The following is a 23,596-nucleotide window of genomic DNA, read 5'->3' on the forward strand; positions in this document are numbered from 1 at the left end:
CCGCGCTGCAACACCCCGCGCTGTCGCGACACCCCGCGCCGTCACACCCCCCGCACGGCCCGCGCAGGGGCGCCTTGCCGAGAGTCCGCTGCCCAGGGCGCCCCAGCCACAGAACCACAGAGTGGGGCGGCCTGGAAGGGCCCACAGTGCGGCATCTGATCCCACCTCCTGCTCCAGCAGGGCCAGCCCAGAGCACGCGGCACAGCACTGTGGCCAGGTGGGTCGGGAATATCTCCACTCCCTCCTGTCCTGAGGAGCCCAAAGCTGGGTGCAGCACTCCAGATGTGAGCAGGGCCGGGCAGAGGGGCAGGACCCCCTGCCAGGGCCGAGCAGAGGGTCAGGATCCCCTCCCAGGGCCAAGCAGAGGGGCAGGACCCCCTGACAGGGCCGAGCAGAGGGTCAGGATCCCCTCCCAGGGCCGGGCAGAGGGGCAGGACCCCCTCCCAGGACTGAACAGAGGGGCAGGATCCCCTCCCAGGGCTGGGCAGAGGGGCAGGATCCCCTCCCAGGGCCGGGCAGAGGGGCAGGATCCCCTCCCTGACCTGGCAGTGCTTTCCTGATGCCCCCCAGGTTCTGGTGGCCTGCCTGGCCCCAGGACACGCTGCTGGCTCAGCCCCTCAGGACAAGGGCAGCAATGGCCTCACAGTCTTCTGAGCCAAAAGGTTTTAGCAGGAACAGCTCATAGGCCTGGACTTCCCACAGAGACTCATAGAATAATCCATGTTAGAAGACACCTTTAAAGGTCATCAAGTCCTGCTGTCAACAGGGAAAAAGGAAAGAAAGGAAACTCGCCTTTTGTAGGGCCCTTATCACACACTGACTTTTATTCTCCATAATATACAAGCTGAAATTAACACTGGAAAGAGTGTGGGCAAAATTATGTCAGTAAGGAATAAATACAAGGACCTGCTCTCTGGCTCTGTGCAGCCATTCCCCCTTGTCCTGTCACTCCAGGCCATCATAAATAGTTGCTCTCCATCTGTCTTGTTGCTCTTTCAGGTACTGAGCACAGCACCTGAACACAGCATTCTATCCCTGCTCAATATTTTCAATTTTCCCACTATTTGCATCCTGTGGTGCTGCCTCTGCTGCCGAGTTGGTGACTTGTTTTGTGCTCCAACTCCTCTTTTTCAGGCAGGAAAAGTCCTGGTGAATTCAGTGTCCATTCACCCACGTGGGGCAGCCTGAAGAAGTGAGGCAGAGGACAATCTGGGATCAGAGGAGCACTGAGGAGTCTGGCTGATGCAAGTTGTGTCATTTCAGTCTGTAAGTGACCCTGAGGACAAAATGAAAGATCATGTTTCATAAATAAATCCCCTGCATTTTTTCAGATTGAAACGAGAACCTGTTCAAGGAAACGCTTTTCAGGGCCCCACGTGTTCAAACAGAGGCCTCTGGAGGCTGCAGGGTGGATTTCCTGGTTTCAGAGCAGTCAGGGCTGGGCAGGGAGCCACGGCCAAAGCTCCAGAGGGATCCTGTGCAGCGCCTCGGGCAGGGCCCAGGGCTCAGCTCCATCCCTCCAGGCTCTCAGCTGCAGAGCAGGGGCAAACTGGTTCAGAACTGGGCAAACTGGGGCTGCTCCTGCCTGCCTGGAACCTGCCCTGGGCTAAAACAGGCTGAGTTTGTATCTTCTGGCTCAATGCACAAATGCAGCTCTCAGAAGCTACATAGAATCATAGAATGGATTGGGTTGGAAAAGACCTCTAAGACCATCAAGTCCAACCCTTGGTCCAACTCCAGTCCCTTTACCAGATCATGGCACTCAGTGCCACGGCCAAGCTCAGTTGAAAAACCTCCAGGGATGGGGAATCCACCTCCTCTCTGGGCAGCCCATTCCAATGCCTGAGCACTCTCTCTGCAAAGAAGTTTTTTCTGCTCTCCAACTTCAATTTCCCCTGGCAGAGCTTGAGCCCATCGTGCCCCCTTGTCCTATTGCTGAGTGCCTGGGAGAAGAGAGCAACCCCCAGCTGGCCAGAACTTCCTTTCTCTCAGGGCACGTCATGCAGGACTCTCCTCAGGCCCTTCAGGTTGTCCATGGGACCATCATCCTTCTGCTCCTGAGCCAGGCTAGGGCATCCCACACTGAACTGTGACCTCCCAGAGCCTGAAGAGGCCGACAAGAAAGGTGGACAGAGACTATTTACAAGGGATTGGAGTTACAGGATAAAGGGGAATGGCTTCTCACTCCCAGAGGGCAGGGCTAGAGTGGATATTAAGGAGAATCCTTCCCTGGCACAGGTTGGGCAGAGAAACTGTGGCTGTCCCATCCCTGGAAGTGTCCAAGGCCAGGCTGGATGCTGCTTGGAGCAACCTGGAATAGGGGAAGGTGCCCCTGGCAGAAGAGTGAAACAAGCTGAGCTTTAAAGCCCTTTCCAACCCAAACCATTCCAGGATTCCATGATGATTCAGTGATCTCTGAGGAGACCCCCCAAGCAGCACAAAACTGCACATACACCTCAAGCTCATCTCTGTTCTTACCATGGTTTTCCATCCATTCCTTCCTTACATAAAACTGGAATAACCAAAGTTATGAAAGCAGAAGCACCTTCAGCCAGTGCCACTTCCCCTTCTCCACCCCTGTCTGCAGCCAGGCCATTCTCCACAGTGTCCCACAGCAGCCAGAGGAACAGCCTAGCTTAAAAGCCAAACCTTGTCAGGAATGCTTCCCTGCCTCCCACAGAGCCTCCTTGGAATTTTCCCATCAGTTTTCTCCCTCACTCTTTTCCCAGGGATTGTCCCAAGGCCTCATCCTCCCTCCTTTTGGCCTTGGCCAAACAAATTGTTGCTTTTCCACCTTTTTTCCCCTGGAGAGGATCACCTCCAGAGGATTCCTCCCAGACAGAAAGATAATGTACAACCTGACCACAAAGCAGCCACCAAACTGCAAAGAGCACTCTGGCAGGAATGAGTTTGAAATAAAATAAATAAAATAGATGTTCACCTGCACTGTTATTGCTTAAAATAAAAAGGGATTCTTTATTTTTCAGTCCACTTTAGCATAGTGGTGGACCTTAGAGAAAGTCACTGGGCTCTTTTCTGCAATTGTGAGCTCAACAGGCTGGATCTGTGCAAAGAGGAGTTTCCAAGGCTGCCTCCCTGTGGCCTCTGTGTTTGCTGTGGACAGGGCTGGGGAAATTTGAAGGCAGAAGGAGGAAGTGGCATGTTCCGGCTTTCTGCAGGTTCTCTGTGGCTGAAAAATCACAGAACCATCACAGAATCACAGAGTGGTTTGGGTGGGAAGGGACCTTAAAATTCGTCTTGTTCCACCCCTGCCATGGGCAGGGACACCTCCCACCAGCCCAGGGTGCTCCAAGCCCCATCCAGCTTTGGACACTCCCAGGGATGGGGCAGCCACAGCTGCTCTGGGCACCTGTGCCAGGGCCTTGCCAGCCTCCCAGGGAAGGATTTCTTCCCAATATCCCATCTAGCCCTGCCCTCTCTCAGTGTGAAGCCCTTTTCCCTCTTCTTGTCACTCCAGGCCCTTGTCCAAAGCCCCTTTCTATTTTTCTGGTAGTACCTTTCCTTCAGGCACTGGAAGGCCACAATTGGGTCACTCCAAAGCTTTTCTTTTCCTGAACAATCCCAATGCCTGTATTCCCTTTCCTGATGAGCACAGGTCTCACTCAGGAAGCCACAAAGTCCTCCCTGGAGGCCTCACGCTGATGCTGCGTCAGACAGAAAGGAGGAGCAGCAGAGCACACTCAGCAACTGCCTTGTTTGGTCTTGTCTGAATCCAATCCACTTCCAGAGCCATTCCAAAAGACCTGAGAGGTTCTCATGGGGCAGAAGTGACTTCTGAGTCTCGGGCAGCAGGGAACAGGTAGCCTTGGGTATTTTCAGGAGAATGTTGGCTGTTGTTGCCAGTGTTATTTACGCAAGCAGAGCCATAACTTGGGACAGATCTATGAGGAAAACTGTGGCCCATCATGGCAACATGTCCAGCCACAAATCCTCCCTTTGCTTTTTCTCACTCTTGCACATCTTCCAGATAGAGAAGCAAAGGATGCCAGGGCCTTTATAACCTTTTCCTTGTTTTGGGGGGCCTTTTCCTCTGAATTGTGGTGTCTTTTGCTCCCTTCTGAGTTTCTGCACTGTTAGAATAAATCTGTCCATTAGGAGAATGTGCCCATAAGTTTCTCTTCCTACCTCTTGGAGAGTTCTTCCATGGCTTTGCACCTTCAGTTTTGTCCCCAGTTTCCCCTACACAACATTTTTGAGGGCTTAATGTTATTGCTGCTGATTACTCTGCTCTGTGTCTTATGGAATTCTACTCCAAACTTTTGTTACACACAGCAAGGAGTGTAACTTCAATTTAAGGGGAGCCCCAAGTCAACCTCCCCTTAATTTTGTTGCATGAGATTTGTGGTAAAAGTCTTCTCTTCAAAGAAGAGTTCTCATAGAGGTGAACTCCTACTGTCATTTTTGTCATTAGTGGGTTATTGACTGCAAGCTACCATTTTGTTAATTGCACATCATCAGGAAGGGTTTGATGCCAAAGGAGGTGGGTAGACCAGAGACACTGTGAACCCAGTGGAAAACCCCAGCCAGCAACTCAGCCAAAATTCCCGGGGGTGAAGCTGCTCTGGTCTCCAGAGGGAAAGTCTCATAATCCCAAATCCATTTTACATCATTTGATGATCTCTGTCACGATACAAGCTCAGCATTTCACAGCCCTTGGCCGTGTTTATCCTCAAAGCACCTGTTCAGCCTGCCCTAAGAGGAAAGCAAGGACCACCCCCTCTTAACAGGTAATCAGAGGAACAGAAGAGATTTCCTCGAGGTCATTTAAGACAAGAATGGACCACATCAGAGCCTGCTCCCGTCCTTCTTCATTAACACTGATATGTTTAATTGTCCAGGAATATCCTGTGAGGCTCACAGTGTCCAAGGTCTCCCTTTTGTGTGCACCAACTCCCCCCTTGTTTTCATGTGCAGATGTGGCTACTGGACATCCTTCTGTCTCTGTGCCAAACCCTGGATTTTATGTCTTTGAGACATCACATTTTCCTGCTGCTGAGGGTGAAAACCTGAGTTAAAGAAAAGATGACAGTACAGCTCAATAGCTGAATGATGAAACACGAGATGCTCTGCAGGTTTGGTGATTATTTCAGTCAAAATGTTGTGAATGTGGGAAATTAGCACTCAAAAGTAATTGAAGAAGGTGAAGGAAGAAACAAAGTATGAAGATACCTAAACAATCTTAATTTTGTCCTCTGTTCATCCTAATCAGTAATTACATTATCATGATTAAAGTGTATTTGTTGTCATCCCAGATTATACTACTTAGATTTTTAATTGTTAGTGACAAAACCCTCATCTTACCCTAATTACAACCTCATTTTACCAAATACTGCCTGTGCACAAAACTTCCAGAATTTCAGCTGTGTAGAGGTTTCATTATTCCCTTGCAAACATCATTTAGAACAAAGAAAAATAATAAAATAGGCCTCACTTCTATAGAAAATCCCTTTTAATCTTTCTAATTCATAAAGTATCTAATAGATTTCCTTCCAATTCTGTGAGAATAAGCACTGCAGATTCTGGAAATAAGTACCATTTCACCCTAAATACTCTAAATCCCTTTTGGGAGGGAGAGAGCAAGCAGCTGTTCCTGGGGATCCAGGCCAAGGGGCTCTGCCTCACAGCCCCATCCTGCACACCCAGCTCAGATCCCAAATGTGCAGGTCAATCCCTCCTGAGCTGTCACCTCAGAACCACAGACACTGAAAGGCCTGCAGAGCTCATTGTGTCTGTGGCCAGGGCTCCACTGCTGAATATGGGGAGAGAGAAATCTGTTCCCAAGCTGACCTTCCCCAGGAAATACCTTGAAACGTCAGTCCAGTGTCCCAGAAACACTGCACAGCCCTTGGGATCAGTTTGCAGAGGCCACAACAACAGGGTGTAGGATCTGCCACCTCCACACACCTCCAGATTTATTCCATGGCTCCCTTTGGCTTCTGCTTCCAGGATATGATGAAGCTCTGAGAGAAGCTCCCCAGGCTACTCAGGAGTTTTCAGACCCTGGTTATAGACCATCTCTTTGAGCTGCTCCTCAGCTTTGCTTACTTCTTCCTTGTTTGAATGTTTGCTCTTACCTCTGGTCATCCAAAAGGGAAGATGTCCCCCTTTGGGCCAGGCTGTCCCATCCCATGTGGCCTCTGACCTGGTCACTGTGAGTTGCCAGTTCCCTCCAGCTCAACCAGCCTCTATCCCTAGTGCTTCCAGTTACTGTCCTGTGCAATTCCTCCACAAGCAAACTGGTTCAGCTGGGCCAGTTTAGCCTGGCCCAATCTGCCACCTCAGTCTGACTTCCTTATATTTGCAAATCCCTTCCCTCCCAGGGGCTGGGTTTGCAGCCCTGAGTTCTGGTTAGATACATTTGGTCATATCTCAAAAATGGGTGTAAATTAAAAACCTGCTTTTGTGGGAACCAGGTGTTTTATTTCAAGTGGGCCTCCAAGTGACCAATTTCTCAGTGCAAGATCTTTTGTTCCTTAATTCTCAAGGAAAGGCCTTTGGCTTTGTCTTTTTAGGTGCATTGTTGCATTGAAAACATTTCCTAGAGGTACGTGGCTGGCATGTGGGGAGCAGAACTGAACCCACTTCTTAGCCCTGGACAGAAATGGCTCTGAAATGAGCTGGGGTGGGTTCACAAATTGTTTAAGCCCCTTTAATTGCACTTTTCTCCAACATATTTGGGTTCTTTTAAAGAGTTTGCAGACTGTCAGTTTAAAAAGCACCAAGCTGGAAGGTTTTTCTTCCTCCTCCCAAGCCTAAGGGCAGGGACAAGGTGAGGAGTCCCCATCCCTCACCCCAGCAAACACAGCCACGATCTTCCTGCCTTCTGCTGCACAGCCCTGCTGCTTGTGGGCAAGAACTAGACAGATCCATGTGCAGAACTACCATTGGTGTAAATCACAGGGGGTGTTTCAGGTGTAGCCTCCCTTCTAAAGTCCTACAGGCAATCCCAAGGACCTGAGTTCGAGTCTCAGTGGGGACCATCCCCTGGCATTAAATGCCTCCCTGCCATCCCATCCCATCAGATCTGGGATGCTCAGCAGGGTCAGCCTGGTCAGTAACCGGGGGCTGTGACAGTCCCGAGGACTTCACTGTCAGTGTCCAACCTCGCTCGGCCGTGGCAGATGGACCTTGGGACTTAAGCAGTGGGGCCAGTTCTGAGCACACTGTGCCTTGCCTAAACAATCCACTGCACAGGCTGGGGAGATATTCCCATGTGGGAAAGATATTGAGGGGCTGGAGCAGGGCCAGAGAAGAGCAACGAGGCTGGAGAAGGGACTGGAGCACAAGTGCTGTGGGGAGAGGCTGAGGGAGCTGGGGGTGTTTAGCCTGGAGAAGAGGAGGCTCAGAGGTGACCTCAGCACTGTCTGGAGCTCCCTGAAGGGAAGTTCTGGCCAGGTGGGGGTTGGTCTCTTCTCCCAGGCACTCAGCAATAGGACAAGGGGGCACGATGGGCTCAAGCTCTGCCAGGGGAAATTGAAGTTGGAGAGCAGAAACAAATTCTTTGCAGAGAGAGTGCTCAGGCATTGGAATGGGCTGCCCAGAGAGGGGGTGGATTCCCCATCCCTGGAGGTTTTTCAACTGAGATTGGCCATGGCCCTGAGTGCCATGATCTGGTAAAGGAACTGGAGTTGGACCAAGGGTTGGACTTGATGATCTCGGAGGTCTTTTCCAACCCAATTGATTCTGTGATTCTATGAGAGCCCTTCTCAAATCTTCATTCACAAAGTCTGGCCATACATACAAATCACAGGGGATGTTTCAGGTGTGCTTAACAGGTGTAGCCTCTCTTCTCAAGTCCTACAGGCAACAATTTTGCAGTGCTGATATGAGCTCCCAGTGCCGGAGTAGGCAAGTCACTGTGTTTCTCCATTTTCCTTCCTGAGAGAGCAAACCCAAGCTAATCATTCCTCTGCCCTCTCTCTGTCCCGCTGTACCATCTCTGCAGATGGCAGATGGCTGTTTGCCACCATGGGCTGGATTTGGAGCCCAGATGGGCTGGGGCTCTCGGGGTGCTCCAGCACTACACGGCAATCACCAGGAGGGCTGGCAGGGAACACCTGGATCCTGCAGCTGGGGGGATTGTCTTCAGCCACAGGAAATATGCACCTACATACCAAGGAAAGCAGCAAAGAAAAGAAAATAAAGGCCAGGTTGGGAAACGTTGAGAGGAAAAAAGTAAAATAACCTTCACTGCACAGCCTTGCAGGCGTCACTCCCGCACCAAACCCACCGCGCTCCCCAGACGGTGGTTGCTAAGTGACAGCTGATTTACTACATCACTTACCCATCCGGCAGCCAGCAGGGGAGCCGAGGAAGAGGGACAGACAGTGCTGGCCAGACTTTATCCTCACCATGGCCAGGCAGTGCAGATCCCACACCTGAAAAGGCGACCTTGACCTTTCACTGGTGTTTAAGGTCAAACTCCAGCACAAAACAGAGCAGGCAGAGGGATCCGGCTGCATGGCAGGAGCTGGCAGGCCTGGAGGGTTGTGGTTGGGGTCACCAGGCAGTGGCAGAATTTGGCCATGAACACTGAGCCCTGCATATCACAGAATCACTTAGGCTAGAAAAGACCTCTGATATCATTAAGTCCAACCTATGAGCAATCAGCACCATGCCAACTAGACAAGAGCACTGAGTGCCACGTCCAGTCTTTCCTGAAACACCTGCAGGGACAGTGACTCCACCACCTCACTGGGCAGCCTATTGCAATGTCTAAACAACTTTTATGTGAAGAAATTTTTCCTGATGTCCAACCTAAACCTTCCCTGGTGCAGCTTAAAATTATGTCCTCTTGTCCTATTGCAGGTTGCCTGGGAGCAGAGCCTGAACCACACCTGGCTACAGCTTTCTTTCAGGGAGTTGTAGAGAGCAATAAGGTCAGTCCTGAGCCTCCTTTTCTCCAGGTTAAACGTCCTGTTACATCTCAGTCTGGGGGATGCCAGTGTGTTACTGCTGCCTCTCTGTGCAAGTGTGTGTGCACACGTGTACATGCATGTGCATCTAGCAGGGATGTGAATGTGTGTCCATCTGCGGATGCGTGTTCATATGTGTATGCATGTCCATGTGTGGATGTGTGTCCATCTGTGGATGTGTGTCCATGTGTGGATGCATGTCCATGTGTGGATGTGTGTCCATCTGTGGATGTGTGTCCATGTGTGGATGTGTGTTCATATGTGTATGCGTGTCCATATGTGGATGTGTGTCCATCTGTGGATGTGTGTCCATGCGTGGATGTGTGTCCATGTGTACATGCGTGTCCATGTATGTGTGCATCGGCGCATCTCTGCCAGGGCGGATGCCTCTCACTGCACCCTTGGATATGGATGTGTGCCCGTGGGGGGTGTGCATACGTGTGCACACACATACGTGTGTTTACACTCACACACGTGTGTAGGACCCCTCCGGGTGCTCCCTCGGGCTGTGCGTGCCGAGGGGCGGCCCCGTCTCCGCTCCCGCAGCCGCGGCCCCGCCCCCGCTGCCGCCCGGCCCCGCTCCATCCTCCTCCCTCCTCCCTCCCGCAGCCGCACCGAGCCACAGACCGCGGCGGGGCCGGGCAGGGCCGCACCATGACCGAGACCACCAAGACCCACGTTATCCTGTTGGCCTGCGGCAGCTTCAACCCCATCACCAAGGGCCACATCCAGATGTTCGGTCAGTGCCCGCGGCGGAGGCGCGGGGGACAGGCGGGGGACTGCACCGCGCGGTGGGGATGGGGGCGGGTTGGGAGGGCTCGGGGTGTGCTCGTGGTGAGCTCGGGGTGTGATCGGAGTGTGCTCAGGGTGTGATCTGGGTGTGATCTGGGTTCGCTCGGGTTGCGCTCGGGGTGCGCTCGGGGTGCAGCCCCGCTGCGGGTACCGCGCCGGGCCGGGCGCTGTCCGCGGCCGGTGGTGCTGAACGAGCCGCGGGCGGGACCGCTTGGGCCTCTACGCCCTGGCCCCCATCCCTAGAGGCTGTCTCCCACCCCTGAGAGCTGTCCCCCTCACATAGTGGGGGTCGCCCCTCTTCAGTGACCTTGTCACGCTCCCGCCCCCGCGCCCCCCGGGTTCGGTCCTGGCCGTGTTTATCCGCTCAGCCCTTGGGTCTGCGAGCCTGCGGCCGCTGCAGCACTTCCATCTCTGGCCAGGGAGGAGGTAGAACCAGGCGGCCACAGCGAGGTACAGCAGTCAACAAAAATATAGGCACTTAATGGAGATATTGGAGTACCCGACGTTTAGATTGATACGAGTTTAAGGAATGGGAAATGTTTGTGTGAGATGATGGATATTAGTGAGCATCTGTGCGATGATACAGATGATGGGGATGCTGAAATCACCGCTACAGCCTGCTCAGGCAAGACAAGAGGGAAGGAGGGAGGGAGAGAAGAAGGGAGGGAGGAAGGGCAGTCTCCATCAAAGGCAGTCTGACATGCCATAAATACTGACGGTTCGGGTAAAGCTCAAAATGCCTGGAGATCCCTGTGCAAGCAGCGACTCGCCTGGGGTGGGGAGCAGTCCTGCCAGGGTGAAGAGTCCACTGCAGACCACTGAAAAAAATGAGAATAGAAAGACCAGCTCCTCTAATATCGCTTCTTGGTGTGCAGAGACAAGATCCATCCTTTATATCTGATAGGAAATTTGAGCCTTGGGAGCAGATAGCAAAGGTCTTGTGCTACCACTGAAGGAGCATCCCTGGGTTTCTAAATGCTGTACATAAGTTCTTAAGTGCAAAAATAACTGAAATCAGCTTGGGATGTTTCTGTGTTAGACCTTGTTTTTGTAGACCATAACGAGTTGGGCAGCAGGCTAGAAAATGATGGCTTTCTAGATGCAACATTGTTATTCCATTTCATAAGTGCCAGAAAAATGTGGTCCTGGGCAAAAATATATCTGAAATTTCAAAAAATCCTATTCCTTAAGCTAAAAAATATTGCCAACAATGATTAAGAGGAACTATTTAAAAATAAAAATAATAATTCAATGAAATTACAGGGACTTGGTGGATAGAAGCAACCACTGATGAAAGAGATTTCTGTAATGCACTTTTAGTCCCATTTTGATTAAACAATACCAAAAATATCAATGCAGCCCTTATTCAGTGGACTAAAAACCACTAAGATGACATATTTTAGAAAATAAGGATTGGTGAGATATTAGTATGCAATGAGTGTTCTTAAAGACTCCCAATGAGGCTTGGGGTTTTTTTCTCAGTACTGTTCAGTATCTTTATCAAAGACATGAAAGAAAATATATAATCCCTACTGGTAAAAAGTGCTGATGACCCCAGAGAGGTCAGAATAGCATTTCATGGTATGGTAATGAGACAGTTGTGCTGCCTGACTCGGGTGGTTGATAAAAAGGGCTTGTTCAAACAGTGAAGTCAAATGCAAAGTCATATGTCCAGCGAGGAGGGAGGCACATCAAATATAAACAACAGGCAAATGTCTTCTGCCAAACAGCGGCGGTGTCAAGGACTGAGGAGGGATTGTACACAGCCCACTGAATGCAGATTCTGTGTGGTGCTGTAAATACAGCAGCAAATGTGATCCTTGCAGATAGAGGCAGGGGAATATTGAGCAAAGAAAGAAAGGTTGTATTATTTTCATGTACAGCATTAGCAAAACCCTTCTCGGAGGAACAGTGACAAGAATTACATCAGCTCCAGGAGCCAGGCTTTGTGGCAAGAGACTAGAGAGGCTCACTAGATCCATTCTTTAAGATGTTAAGGGGCAATTTGATCTGCCTGGGGGAGGGATATGTGACACATGGTGAAAGGGGGCTCCTTTATTCAGCAGAAATAGCACTGGGGACATGCCAGGAGCAGGTTCTGATCCTGCACAACTCCAAACTACAAATGCAGTGCATGGGTTTGAGTGAGGGTAATCAAGTAGTAGGAGAAAGTACCTGGGTAGGGGTTGGATTCTCCACCACCTGAAGGCTGTAAATGAGCACTCAGACATCTTTCAGGAAGACATGTTTTAGCTCAAAGAGGATGGCTTGATGTAGAATTTTTCTATGCATGTATCTTGTAGAAATCCTGGAATTTAAGTCTTGAGATACCTGATAGGAACAAATGAGACTTCCACAAGGAAAAGACACAGGATATAACCTCTAAATTACTGATTATTTTTAGTTGAGAAACACTTCCTCCCAAGTTTAAAAGAATAATTACATGAAGCCATGGCAATCTCAGCCAAAATCTGTGTTATTCTTCTAGCTCTGTGCTGTAGAGCTCAACCAAAACAGTGCTCCATCCTGTAAGTGTTGCATTTCAAACTGCTGAGTTTGTGAAAAAACAGTCTTTATCATTCAGACAAATACTTGGAGTTTGAGAGCCTGATAGAAGGACTTTTTGCTTAACACAGAGACAATTTATCTCTTTGATACATGGCATTAATTATGCCAAAAAGAAGTACAGGATTTGCATGAGTATGTCACTGCAGACATACCACTATATGTCAACCATCACTTTTTCTCAGTATGGATTTTACCATGTTTTATTCAGGCCAAAAGCCAACCTTTTCCCATAGGATTTTTGCCTGAATAGGAGATGGGTTAATTATGTGGAAGACTCTTCTAGTGGGGGAAAGGTTCCCACTGGGTTATTCTTTTCCACCAGCCATGTGAATTTAAAACTCATCATTATCTTTGGGTTTCCAGAAAGCTGGGATTCTTCTTACAAGCCCAAATCTGCAAGTGCAACACACCACTGACCTTTATATCTGTGTGGAGCTGAATTTACCTCAACAGGGCTCCCTCCATCCTCTGCCAGCCACATTTCTGGGTCACTGGGGCCCCACAAATGAAGTTGATTCATGTCAGTGTATGTAAAATGAGTATCATACATATAAATTAATACTTGGCATAAGATATATAACAAAAAAGGAGGTCAGATACTTTGCTGTTTCTTTACCTTACCTTACACAAAGACTCACATAGTCCTGAAAACACTTGGAGTTATTTGTGGTATCTGCTGTGCTTTGGGATGTATGTGTGTTCTGAGCCACAAATTTGTTGTATTTTCTAGCTTTTTGTGTCTATGGGAAAGAATTTGGGGTGCTACTGTGGTGGGAAGGTAAGGTAGGAGGAGAGATGGGGTAGAGCTTCTTTCTAAAGCTTGGCACGAACATTGGTGGCCTTTAACCAGAAGTGGAACTCCATTTATATCCTGAAGAGATACAGGGAAGGAAAAGCAGAGTCCATGTGAAAAGTCTTAGTAATTGGAGAAAAGTAAGATTCAGACCAAAGCCCCACGTTAAAGCCCCGTGAAAGCCCCACCAGTGTTCAGTGCAGGGAGCCCAGATGCTCACCTGGGCCAGCACACACCCGGCTCCGTCCCACTCCCCCTGATTTCCTGCTGACACTCAGAGAAACTCTGAGCATGGGCTGAAGCTCAGGAGGGGAACCTTCTTTGAGACATCCCTGTGTTGGCTTCAGCATCCCAGAGCGGGATTTGCTGCCTAAAGGACACGTCCCTCCATCTTGGCCTCCTCACAGTTCTCCTCCTGCTTCCTTTCCGTGCAAGCGATGCCACCCAAAGGACAAAAGCCAAGGAACCAATGTCAAAAGCAGAATCTAATCCATGCAGCTCTGCTAATGCGCTGGAGCCGGTGCTGGAACTCTGCCAGGCAACGAGCTTTGTGCTTGCTTTGACAACTAAATCATTTCCCCACCTTGTCCCAGCTCAGGGAGGCCCAACACAACTGTGCTCAAGAGCTTGAAACCCGAAGGGCAGCAGAGCAAGGTAGAAAGAATATTTTTTTAGTCAAAAAACCCCATGGTTCAGTTTGAAGGGGGACTTGGGGTAAAATACTGGGATTAAAGGCACCACCAGGCAAGGTCAGAGGCTCTGGGGTTTGTGTGCTCCAGTATTGGAGAGTGAGCCAATTAACTGCTGGAGTTTTTATTTTTTTGGGCACTATCAAACATTCAATAGCAAATATGTGATGCAATTGTATCTGTAGCATCTGCCTGTATCCTGACTCTCATCTCCTCTGTGTCGGTTCATGGGATGATGGGTTGCTCCAGGTGTGCTCCTGTGGGAGGAAGGGCTTTGTGAGATGTTCAGTTGTGGCCTTCTTGTAGGGAGTCTTGATACCTCAGATGTTTCAAACCTGTACAGCCACAGAGTTTCTCACTTAGTTAATTTCAAACAGTGCCAGGACTTGGACTTGCACAGAAAAACATTGCTTGTAGATAAGTTGAATCCTGAAAGTCAGCAAATCTCTGCTATTCTTCCCTTTTTGTCTACTTAGAATTAATTTTTCCCTAGATCCTACGTACATCCATTATTGAGGAGGGTTTATATCCCAACAAACAGCTGGGTAAAAACGATTTCAGACAGAAAACAAAGAAAGGAGACTCTGCAACCAGAAGTAAAACTCTCCCTTTGGCTTCTTAAGAGAATTTGAGCAATTAAAAATCTCAGTAGGCTGCTCTTTGATTACCCATTGCAGTCCTTGTAGAGGAGCAGCACTGAGAGCTGCTGCATCCCATAAAGACTGGTTTGAGATGAAGGGACAGAGTTCTGTAAGTACACAGGGATGAAGAGGCAGGAGCTGAGGCTTTTGTTTCTGATGGGTTGTTGTAAGACCCTGAATTTCAAGAATCACTTTTTCTGTTTGATTGAGATGACTGAACTGCAGAGCAGTTTAATGAGAGTGTTGCTGCCTGGGATGGAGCCAGGAGAAATGCCCAAGCAGAATGACAGCTCACCCTTTCCCCTTTTGCTTGAATGGAAATACATCTGCAAATGTCCAGAAGCAAAATTCCACCCCTCCTCCATCCAACAAAAGCTCATCAGGAGCTTGAGAGAGGCTTTGCTCTGCTGCCTGCAACATGAGTAAGAAGTCTGGGCCCCTGCAAGGCTGCCTCCTGGTTCCATTTCCTCTCCGGGCTGGAATCTGGACATGTAATTAGCTGGAGTGATCGATGGAGCGGGAGGTGGAGTGGAGTTCTGGGAGGATGTGATGGACAGGGAGAGCCTGACTGAGCCCTGGCTTGGCTCCACATGGCATTGGTGGGGCTCAGCAGCACCAGCAAGGACCCAGCCAGGGCAGAGCCAGGACAGATCTTACAACACCCAGGCTGATTTATTGGACAAGGGGAGCTGCAGCATCTGTGCTCACACTGCAACACAGCAGAGAAGTTCCTGCTGCCATCCAGGCAGCTGAAAGCACAGCAAACAGCTGAAATCCTTCATCAGTGTAAGGGGCCTGGGAGGGCAGGTTGTGCCCACCCCCAAGTGCTCCTGGCTCCACATGATGGCAGGGAGGGAACCCCTCGGCCCAGCCTTGTGCACCGGTGGGTGAGTCACCAACATGACTCCACACCCAGCACTTGCCCAAAACATGCTGAAACTGCAGATTCTTGGGTGCTGTGCCGGGAGGGCAGAGCAGCACAGGCAGGACTGCAGCACCCACAGCTCTTTTATGTGCCATTATAGATCAGGTAATGCCACATTCCCATCACTGCACCCCATACAGACTCCTTTCTTCACAGCCTTTATCACCCTTTATATTCCTGCATCTCAAGCATTTCCTCTCCTCTTTACTACCCAAAGTGAGAAGGAGTTTTCCCAAGCACAAGATTAAACTCCATCAATAACTACACAGGGATTCTTTTAAAACATTTATAAGCTCTTAAATATTCAGGAGTATTTATTACGGTCTGTAAGACATCACATTGTTTCTATGACAATGCCACCTCCCAAAATGTGCCACGTCCCATCTTTTAATTCCACTGACTATAAACAAACTTGGCAGTGAGAAATCCAGTGCTACAACCTCATTCAAGAGAGAGACAGGGACTCTGCTTCTATTTAAAAACCATTTGCACTCACTATAATGCTCTCACCTCCCTCACCATCTTCCCTGATGCTTTTTAATAGCAGCCCATACAATGCTGTATTGATTAGCTGCATGTTAAACCCCACCAGTGTCAGCCCACATCTCCTGTGTGACCTTGGGCAACTCACTAAACCTCTCCTGACTGGTGCACTTGGGGGGAGTCACATCCCTGCTCTCCCTGCCAGGCTGCTGTGGGTCAGGGGAGGAGTGGGTCCTGAGCTGGCCCAAAATAGGCATCCTCATCTCTGCATGCTCTGGGCTTCCAAAATCCCTTCTGGCAGCAAGGCTGGGGGCCTGCAAGGGATCCCCTGAGTCAAGGAAGGAGACCCAGAGGTGCATCAGAGCTGGGGTCAAGAACACATCCCACGGCTTGTGGTTGAAGGCCAAGCAGAAGATAGTTCAGAAAGGCTGAGTGTGCAGCACAGGCAACCCCAATCTTAATCCTAACCTAAAACCTAACCTTAACCCTGACCTCAACCTCCACCTGGGACTGGGGAATCCAAAACAGCTACAGAAAGACTCAACAACCTCTAGGATAGAAAAATCAGCCCAAGACAGAAATAAAGTTGGGGCACCTCTGGATTTTGAGATGAGCACAACCTCTCTGGCATTTATAAACCCTCAATCTAAGCAGTCCCACGGCTCCACCAGTGTTCAGAATTATGCCAGACAAAGTCTACACTCTCCATCACAGCCCTGAAAACTAAGCAGGGACAGGACACAGGTCTCATCCCCTCAAAGCAGCATTGCTTGCACGTGTTGATGTCACATTGAGAGAAGACAACTCAGGTCAGGAGTTCATTTCTGCCTCTCCCTTTCCAGCATCAACTACTTTCCTTCAGTAAGTCTGAGCTGCTGGATGCAGTTTGGTCATACCAGCAGAAAACTGCTAAATTAATATTTGGGAACAGAAAAACCCAGAGTCTTTAGAAATATCTATTTTCAAGAGCCGCTGTAAGGCTTGCCCCAGGAGAAGATGATGAAGTGAGATAAGTCTGTTTTGGATCTGGAATAGGAAGCAAAGGCAGAGGAGCTTCCCATGGGATGGGTGGAGAGCCCATCTCTGAGCCAGGCAAGGAAGGACTTGCTCAGCCTCTGCTCCACAAAGGTTTCTATTTTCATCAAGAATCCAACAGCCTCTAATTGAGCTTAAGCCTTCCCTGAGGAGATAACATTTCACTAGGGTTTATTGGCAAGGGAAAGCAGAAAATCCAGTTTTCCCAGCACAAGCTGGGTTGGGATGCTGAAATGTGTAGCTTTGCTTCTGAAACCTGTGCTTTGTGCAAATATATTGCTGATGCTTCTTGTGGGGTCTTGGGCACAGACCTACAGGGAGAGGGTTTCGCTGATACACAGCTGTGGTAATGGGAATGTGGCATCACTCTGGTGTCACCAACAGTCCTGAAGTCCTACTGTGGCTGCCTCTGCCACCCCATGCCATCCCCACCATCCCCCTGGCCTTTCTGCATCTCTGTAGATGGGATGTTTCCTGCCTGCACAGTCCTGGTTCAGCCAGCACAGATCCCAACCAAGGTCAGCATCTCCAGATGCTTTGCCAGCAGAGGCAAAACAAGGGTCAGGCTCACACTTGGGGCTCAGCCCCTGTGGAGGCAGCCCAAGACCAGCAAAGAGCTGCCAGACAAACGCTCCTGTCTCTGCTCCACGGGGGAGCTGAGCACCGTGAATCCTCTCTGCTCCTGGCAGGGCTGTGATCCCACCGCGCCTCAGCCCGAGGAGCAGCACGACACACACCAGGGCGTACAAAGCACTGCCTTTGATGTGCTACAACGGCTCGGAAATCAAAACAAATGGAGCACTTCCACAGGGAAATTAGGGCAGTGGAAAACAAGCCTGGAAATCTGTTGGGGTTTGATTTCCCCTTCTTATTTTTTTTTTAAAGGCACTGAGTAATACCAGTTTCCCTGGCTGAGATGTGGACCACGACCTCTCCAGGGATGTACACTGAGGTGCCTGTCCTATTTTGGATGTTCCACCCATACCCTGATGAAAGCAAAATACAAAACCATGGCAGCATAATGAAAATATTGCCTTTTGTTTCTACCCTTGTCATGTGTGACTCCATCCACAGGCCCAAGGAGATAAAAATCAGTTCAAAATGGAGCAATCAGGACTTTCTGGAATACCCTCCCCTTCACTTGCCAAACAGTTTATTTTTGCTCCTGATATTTAGGCTGTTATTGAAGCTGAGATACAACCACAAAATACCAGCTCTGGGCCAGATTTGTGCCACAAATTGATGTTTCTTTACTGTGGGTGGCATGTTATGTCTCTACACCAGCTGGGAGCTGTTAACCTCAAAAACCCCACAGAAGACAGACTTCAACCAAAATCACTCTGGCCACTTTCTCCCAGCTCAGCCACAGTAAGGTTCATTCCCCTGGTTTGTACTTAAGTAGATGCCGGCGCTCCGAGGGGCATTTAACCCCAAGAAGTGGCAAATCCACATTTTTCTCTCTGAAAAACAAGGAAAATACTACACTGGAGGAGGGAAACTCTTTCCACCCTGCACCCCTACACAGCATGCCCAGCCCTTGCTGACTGGTTGGGTGGCAGCAAATGCATCAGACAGGGAAAGGTGCATGAACTTTCACTTTTCTGTTCAATACCACACATACTCTCATCTTGTCCAAAGATGCTTAATCCTTCTCTGAGGCCTTCTAAGCAAGGTGTTCGGGGCCACAAAACCCCCTACTACTTTAGGTGAAGTCATCATGAAAGGCTGAGGGACCTGGGTGTGTTTAGCCTGGAGAAGAGGAGGCTCAGGAGTGACCTCAGCACTGTCTAGAACTACCTGAAGGGATGTTGTAGCCAGGTGGGGATTGGTCTCTTCTCTCAGGCAACCAACAGTAGGACAAGAGGGCACGGGTTTGAGCTCTGCCAGGGGAGGTTTAGGTTGGATATCAGGAAGAAAATCTTTCCAGAGAGAGTGGTCAGGCATTGGAATGGGCTGTGCAGAGAGGGGGTGGATTCTCTGAGCCTGGAGGTTTTTAAGGTGAGACTGGACATGGCACTGAGTGCCATGATCTGGTAATCAAAGTGGGGTTGGATTAAGAGTTGGACTTGATGATCTCAGAGGTCTCTTCCAACCCAACTGATTCTGTGATTGTATGATCTTTGTCATCCATCTTTAGAATCACAGAATGGTTTGGAATAGATCTTAAAACTCATCTTGTTAAAACCCCACTACTGTGGGCAGGGACACTTTCCCCTACACCAGGTTGCTCCCAGCCTTGTCCAGCCTGGTCTTTTATCTGCTAAGAGTTGCTTTTACCTTGTTAGATGATTCCCCTCATGTTTTTATCCCCAAAACCTCTCAGATGCCCAGACAGTAGCTCAGGCTATTAAGTACCATGTCAGGTATTTAACAAGGCTGCCTTGTCAGGCCTGAGCTGCCCATCCTTCAGGTGAGATCCAGCAAGGTGGTGAGAACATTCCTCCTCTCCCAGTGATACCAGAGTGGAGATCTCTGAGCAATAAGTTATGTTGCTTCTCTAGAAGTGGTGTGAGTGAGCACTGTGCTGATCACCTGCCTGAGAGAAAAGGAGGTCCAGTCCCCACCTGGAGGAGTTGGTGGGAGCAGCTTCATCTCAAGAAGCAGCTCCCTGTAGTTCTCATGTTGCTCACCTGATGGGCATTGCCTGCTCCCACCTGCTCCACTACAGCAGGGTTGGCTGCTCCAGGGGGGAAAAGTGTTTTGGCCTAGATTGTTTCACCAGACTCTTCCTCAGATGCTTCTTCCCAGGCTCTGGGATCTGCAGGATTTCTTACTGAGCTCCTGTGCAACTTCTCACACGCACTGACCCTCACAATATTCCTGTTCTGAAAAAGGAGGGGAAAAGTAGGATGCCTTCAGTTTCAATTTCAGTGATATCAAATGGGCAATTCCTCTATGGCTCCATCAAGAAACTCAGATGACCTGGGATGAGCCAGAACCCGTGCCCAGGCCCATCTAGTTGGGTCTCCAGCAAATCCTCTGCTGTTTCTAGGTCAGCTCACCGTGACTCAAGTCTCCTACTTCTATTATTTTTAGTTTGTTTAAACATCTAATTTCACTTTTCTGCCATGAAGCCGTGAGTGGTCAACAGATGGTGATAGCATGAGCCTCATTAGTCATCACTCAGGTGGCTCTGAGTTGGACACTGGTGGGGACCTGGGTGGGCTGGGAGAAGGGAGGGTCAGCTGCTGCATCATCCTTTCCTGGGGCCTTTCTCAGCCTCCACTTCACTACAAGTCTTGAGGTATTTGGTGTCCAGTGCTTTTTTGTGCTTATGAAAAGCCAGTAAAACACTCTGCAGCAACAGCTGAAGATGCTGAGCATGGAAATCCTTCCCAAATTTGTTATTCCTACAGTGCCTGGGTGCAGCCATGGACTAAAGGTGTGGGGGAAAGTGTGTAACACAGCAATTAGCTCAGAGATGAAAATCATTAAGCATTAGGGGGCTTAATGGGATTTTTCCACCAACCAAAAGTCTCCTGGGAATCTGGCTGAGATTGTCTAAGAGACACAGAGCTCAAGGCAGGACGGGCTATGTGGGTCAGTGGGACACTCCGGGATCTCCCCAGGCTTGCCTTGGAAAGGGGCAACCCCATGGTGAAGAACCACTGTTCTGCTTCTTCCTAAAGGAGAAACCTCCCTCGAGGAGCAGTCAGGGCTTGCTCTAATAGAAATGTCCCTTTGGGAAGCTCAGGGAAGGGAGGTGCCCATGGTTTTCCCAGCTCTAACCAAGGTGTGTCTGTGGGTGATGGGTGTGTGAAGACACTGACTGGGGAAGAGAACAGGGCCCTGGGACAGGCAGGAGAGCTGGGCTTTGAGAGGAGGGCACCTCTGATCAATACATCCCTGATCTGGCATTCAGAGGGGTTATATATATACATACACACACACACAGACATCATCCAATTAGGCTGAGAGTAACTGCTGGCTCTGTGCCCAAGCTGGGCTCTGGAAGGACTATTTAGGTCCTGCAAGTGCTGCTGGATTGAGAATAAAACAAAGTGTGCTGGCGTATCTGGGTCACTCTCCCCTGCAGGAGAGCGGGAAAGCGCCTGCCTTGCCCTCACCCCCTCCTGGCCACATCCCACCTCCCCTCCAGGGGTGTTGGAGGCCAAAGTCCTTGAAATAAAAATGAGACACTTGGGGAATGGTTTTACCTTCTTCATCAGCTGTGTCTGTGCACCTTCTCCACCCCAGCTCTTGCGGAAGAGGGATGAAAGCTGTGCAAAACTTGCCTCCTCACTACCTCGTGTGTGTTTTTGGAAACATGGCACAGAGTGCGTATGAGCTGCAGCCTTAATCCTCCTGGGGAAAAGGGCATAAATCAGAGCTGGCTGGTGGCTTTGCTCTATTAAAAAAAATAAAAGGAAAAGGAAGTCTTAGGGGTGTGGATGAACCCGGTACAAAGGCAAAGCACATAAAATTTGAAATTACACCTTGAAAAATTGAACACAAAGAATATTTGGTTTCATTAACGTCAATTTAGGTGATGGAGCAGTGCCAGAGGAACTGAAACACACTCCGTGAGAACCTCCAAAAGAAACATCTCCTAAATAAGGACTGATTTCCTATTGGGGAAGCAGGACGGGGTTCAATCTGGACAACATCACCATTTCTCATTTTTGTAGCCCTGGAGTGTGTCCTCCGGTTGGTCTTTCCCGACTGTCATCTCACCAGAGAGCATCAGAGCCAAAAATATTTGAAGTGCCTTTGCAGGACAGCCGAGCAAAGCTGGGCTGGGGTGGCAGGAAGGTGTCACCCCTGTCCCTTCCTTCCCTGACACAGCCAGGCTAAGGTCACGCACCGGCCGCCAGGCGTGGGGCTGGGGAGCCACAGCTGAGAGCTTCCCATCACTCAGGCACTGCCCGTGGGCTAATGCATGTCTTGGCAGGGTCCATCACTGCTACTTCATTTATGTCAACAACATCTAAAAGCCATCGAGGCTGCCTGGAGCATTACAGGCAATTTACACCGGAAAAGGAATGAGTTTCTCTCTTCTGAGCCGACATCCTTGCGTTGGTGGGGAAGGATATAAAGTGCCCATAGAAAATGAAAATACCAGAGGGGGATTTCTGGGTCTGGTGCAGTCTCTGGACATCATTCAACAGGCAAGAATGAGCTGGGAAGCTGTGACAGAAGGCTGAGCTCAAGGACAATGAATGGGCTAGAATACAAAGTTACTGCAGTGTCTTCAGTGCCTGCAGGAGACCAGGAACCTGCTCTCCACAAGCAGAATATTTTGTGTAAGAGACACAGCAAATTTTGAGAAAAAAAAAGGTCTTTTCTTATAACATGGGCCTGTGGGCTTGGAGAAAGCGCTGCAAGATCAAAGCAGGCACAGCGGTTCAAAGCAATGACCACCAAACCCAGAGTCCTGTTTGCAGAAACCCAGAAGAATGACCAGTGCTGTGCTTGGGTGTGAAGCTCCTCAGCTCGACCTCACGCCATGTACAGCCCCCCTTTCAGTCTGAGACACCAAAGGACAGCAGGAAACTCCCCCACTTTGCCCTTTCTGTGCCAGCTGTGACCTCCATCCTGTCTCCCTGCCCTTGCTGCCCAGTTCCAAGTTGCTCCTCACATGGACCCTGTCTCTCATCACCCACCATTTCAGTCCATGGCCACCATGGACCCCTGTCCCCAAATGCCACATCTGCACAGCTTTTAAATCCCTCCAGGGATGGGAACTCCAACACTGTCCTGGAAAGCTGTACCAGCTCTTGACAACCCTTTCTGTGAAGAAATTTTTCCTAATATTCAATCTAAACCCACTTCCTCTCCTCCTGTCCCTGTGCCCTGGGGCAGAGCCCAACCTCCCCTCAGCTCCCCCCTCCTGGCAGGGATTGAAGAGAGTGAGAAGGTGCCCCTTGAGCCTCCTTTTCTCCAGGCTGAGCCCCTCCAGCTGCTCCTCATCACACTGGTGCTCCAGACCCTTCCCCAGCTCCATTCCCTTCTCTGGACATGCTACAGCAGCTCAGTGTGTTATCTGTGCCACCCTGAAGCCACAGTGCCACCTTCCCCAGATCCTCTGCCACCATCCCAGCAGTGAGGGTGGCTGCTCCCGTCACCCTGCCAGCCCCACCAGTGGCACAGCTCCTCTCCAAACGGGGTTTGATGTGTCGTTTAAGAAAATGTAATCTTTTTAAAGGCTTTTGCTTTGAAGTGGATGGCTGTGAAGGTCTGGCTTAGCTGACAGTTACACAAACAAGCCAGAGGACACAGCCCTGCAAGCAAATGGACTGCTCTGCCCCCAAAAAGGGAGAATGGACCAGGCTGGGATGTGAAAAAGTGCTCTGCAAAGGCAAAGCAGGACCAGAGAGCAGGTCTTCCCTTTCCTGCTCAGCCCTCCATTTCCTACACCACACTGCCCATGTTTGCCCAAATATTTCCCTTGCAGGGATTTACTGGTAAAATGTGTATTTTTTTCCATACTTACTTATTTGAGACAGACAACAAGCTCTTGGAAATGCAGATCCCAACTTTTATATTTATCTGTCACCAAAAACTCAAGGCAAATTAATACCATCAGCCATCCCTGAAGCACAGGTTATGTCTAAGTTGTTTGGCTTGTCTTAAGAGACAGCTTTTTAAATGTGCCACACATGAACAGATCAGTGTTTTTCATCTTCTTTTGGCAAGGAGAACCAAGTCAGAGCAAAGCAGGGAATAATGAAAGGATGTGTTTGTGTTCATTTAAAACTCAATGGCATCCTTCTATGGGAATTTCCTTTTTATTT

General features: G+C 49.6%; 1 protein-coding gene across 4 annotated transcripts in view; it reads left to right on the top strand.

Moving 5' to 3' along the window:
• The window catches only part of NMNAT2 (nicotinamide nucleotide adenylyltransferase 2), a 37,090-nt gene that overhangs the window by 2,503 nt on the left and 10,991 nt on the right, over window positions 1-23,596 (top strand). For 3 of the 4 annotated variants that reach the window (XM_071565916.1, XM_071565917.1, XM_071565918.1), the window contains exons 3-5: window positions 1,135-1,266; window positions 8,830-8,900; window positions 9,546-9,675. In XM_071565916.1, coding sequence (XP_071422017.1) covers window positions 9,591-9,675 — 85 coding nt within the window. In that variant the 5' untranslated portion in view covers window positions 1,135-1,266; window positions 8,830-8,900; window positions 9,546-9,590. Of the gene's footprint in view, window positions 1-32; window positions 218-1,134; window positions 1,267-8,829; window positions 8,901-9,545; window positions 9,676-23,596 lie in introns of those variants that run through there. The other variant, XM_071565919.1, reaches the window with a different exon arrangement.

This window comes from Pithys albifrons, chromosome 10 (assembly GCF_047495875.1).
Source record: "Pithys albifrons albifrons isolate INPA30051 chromosome 10, PitAlb_v1, whole genome shotgun sequence".
Taxonomy (NCBI): domain Eukaryota; kingdom Metazoa; phylum Chordata; class Aves; order Passeriformes; family Thamnophilidae; genus Pithys; species Pithys albifrons.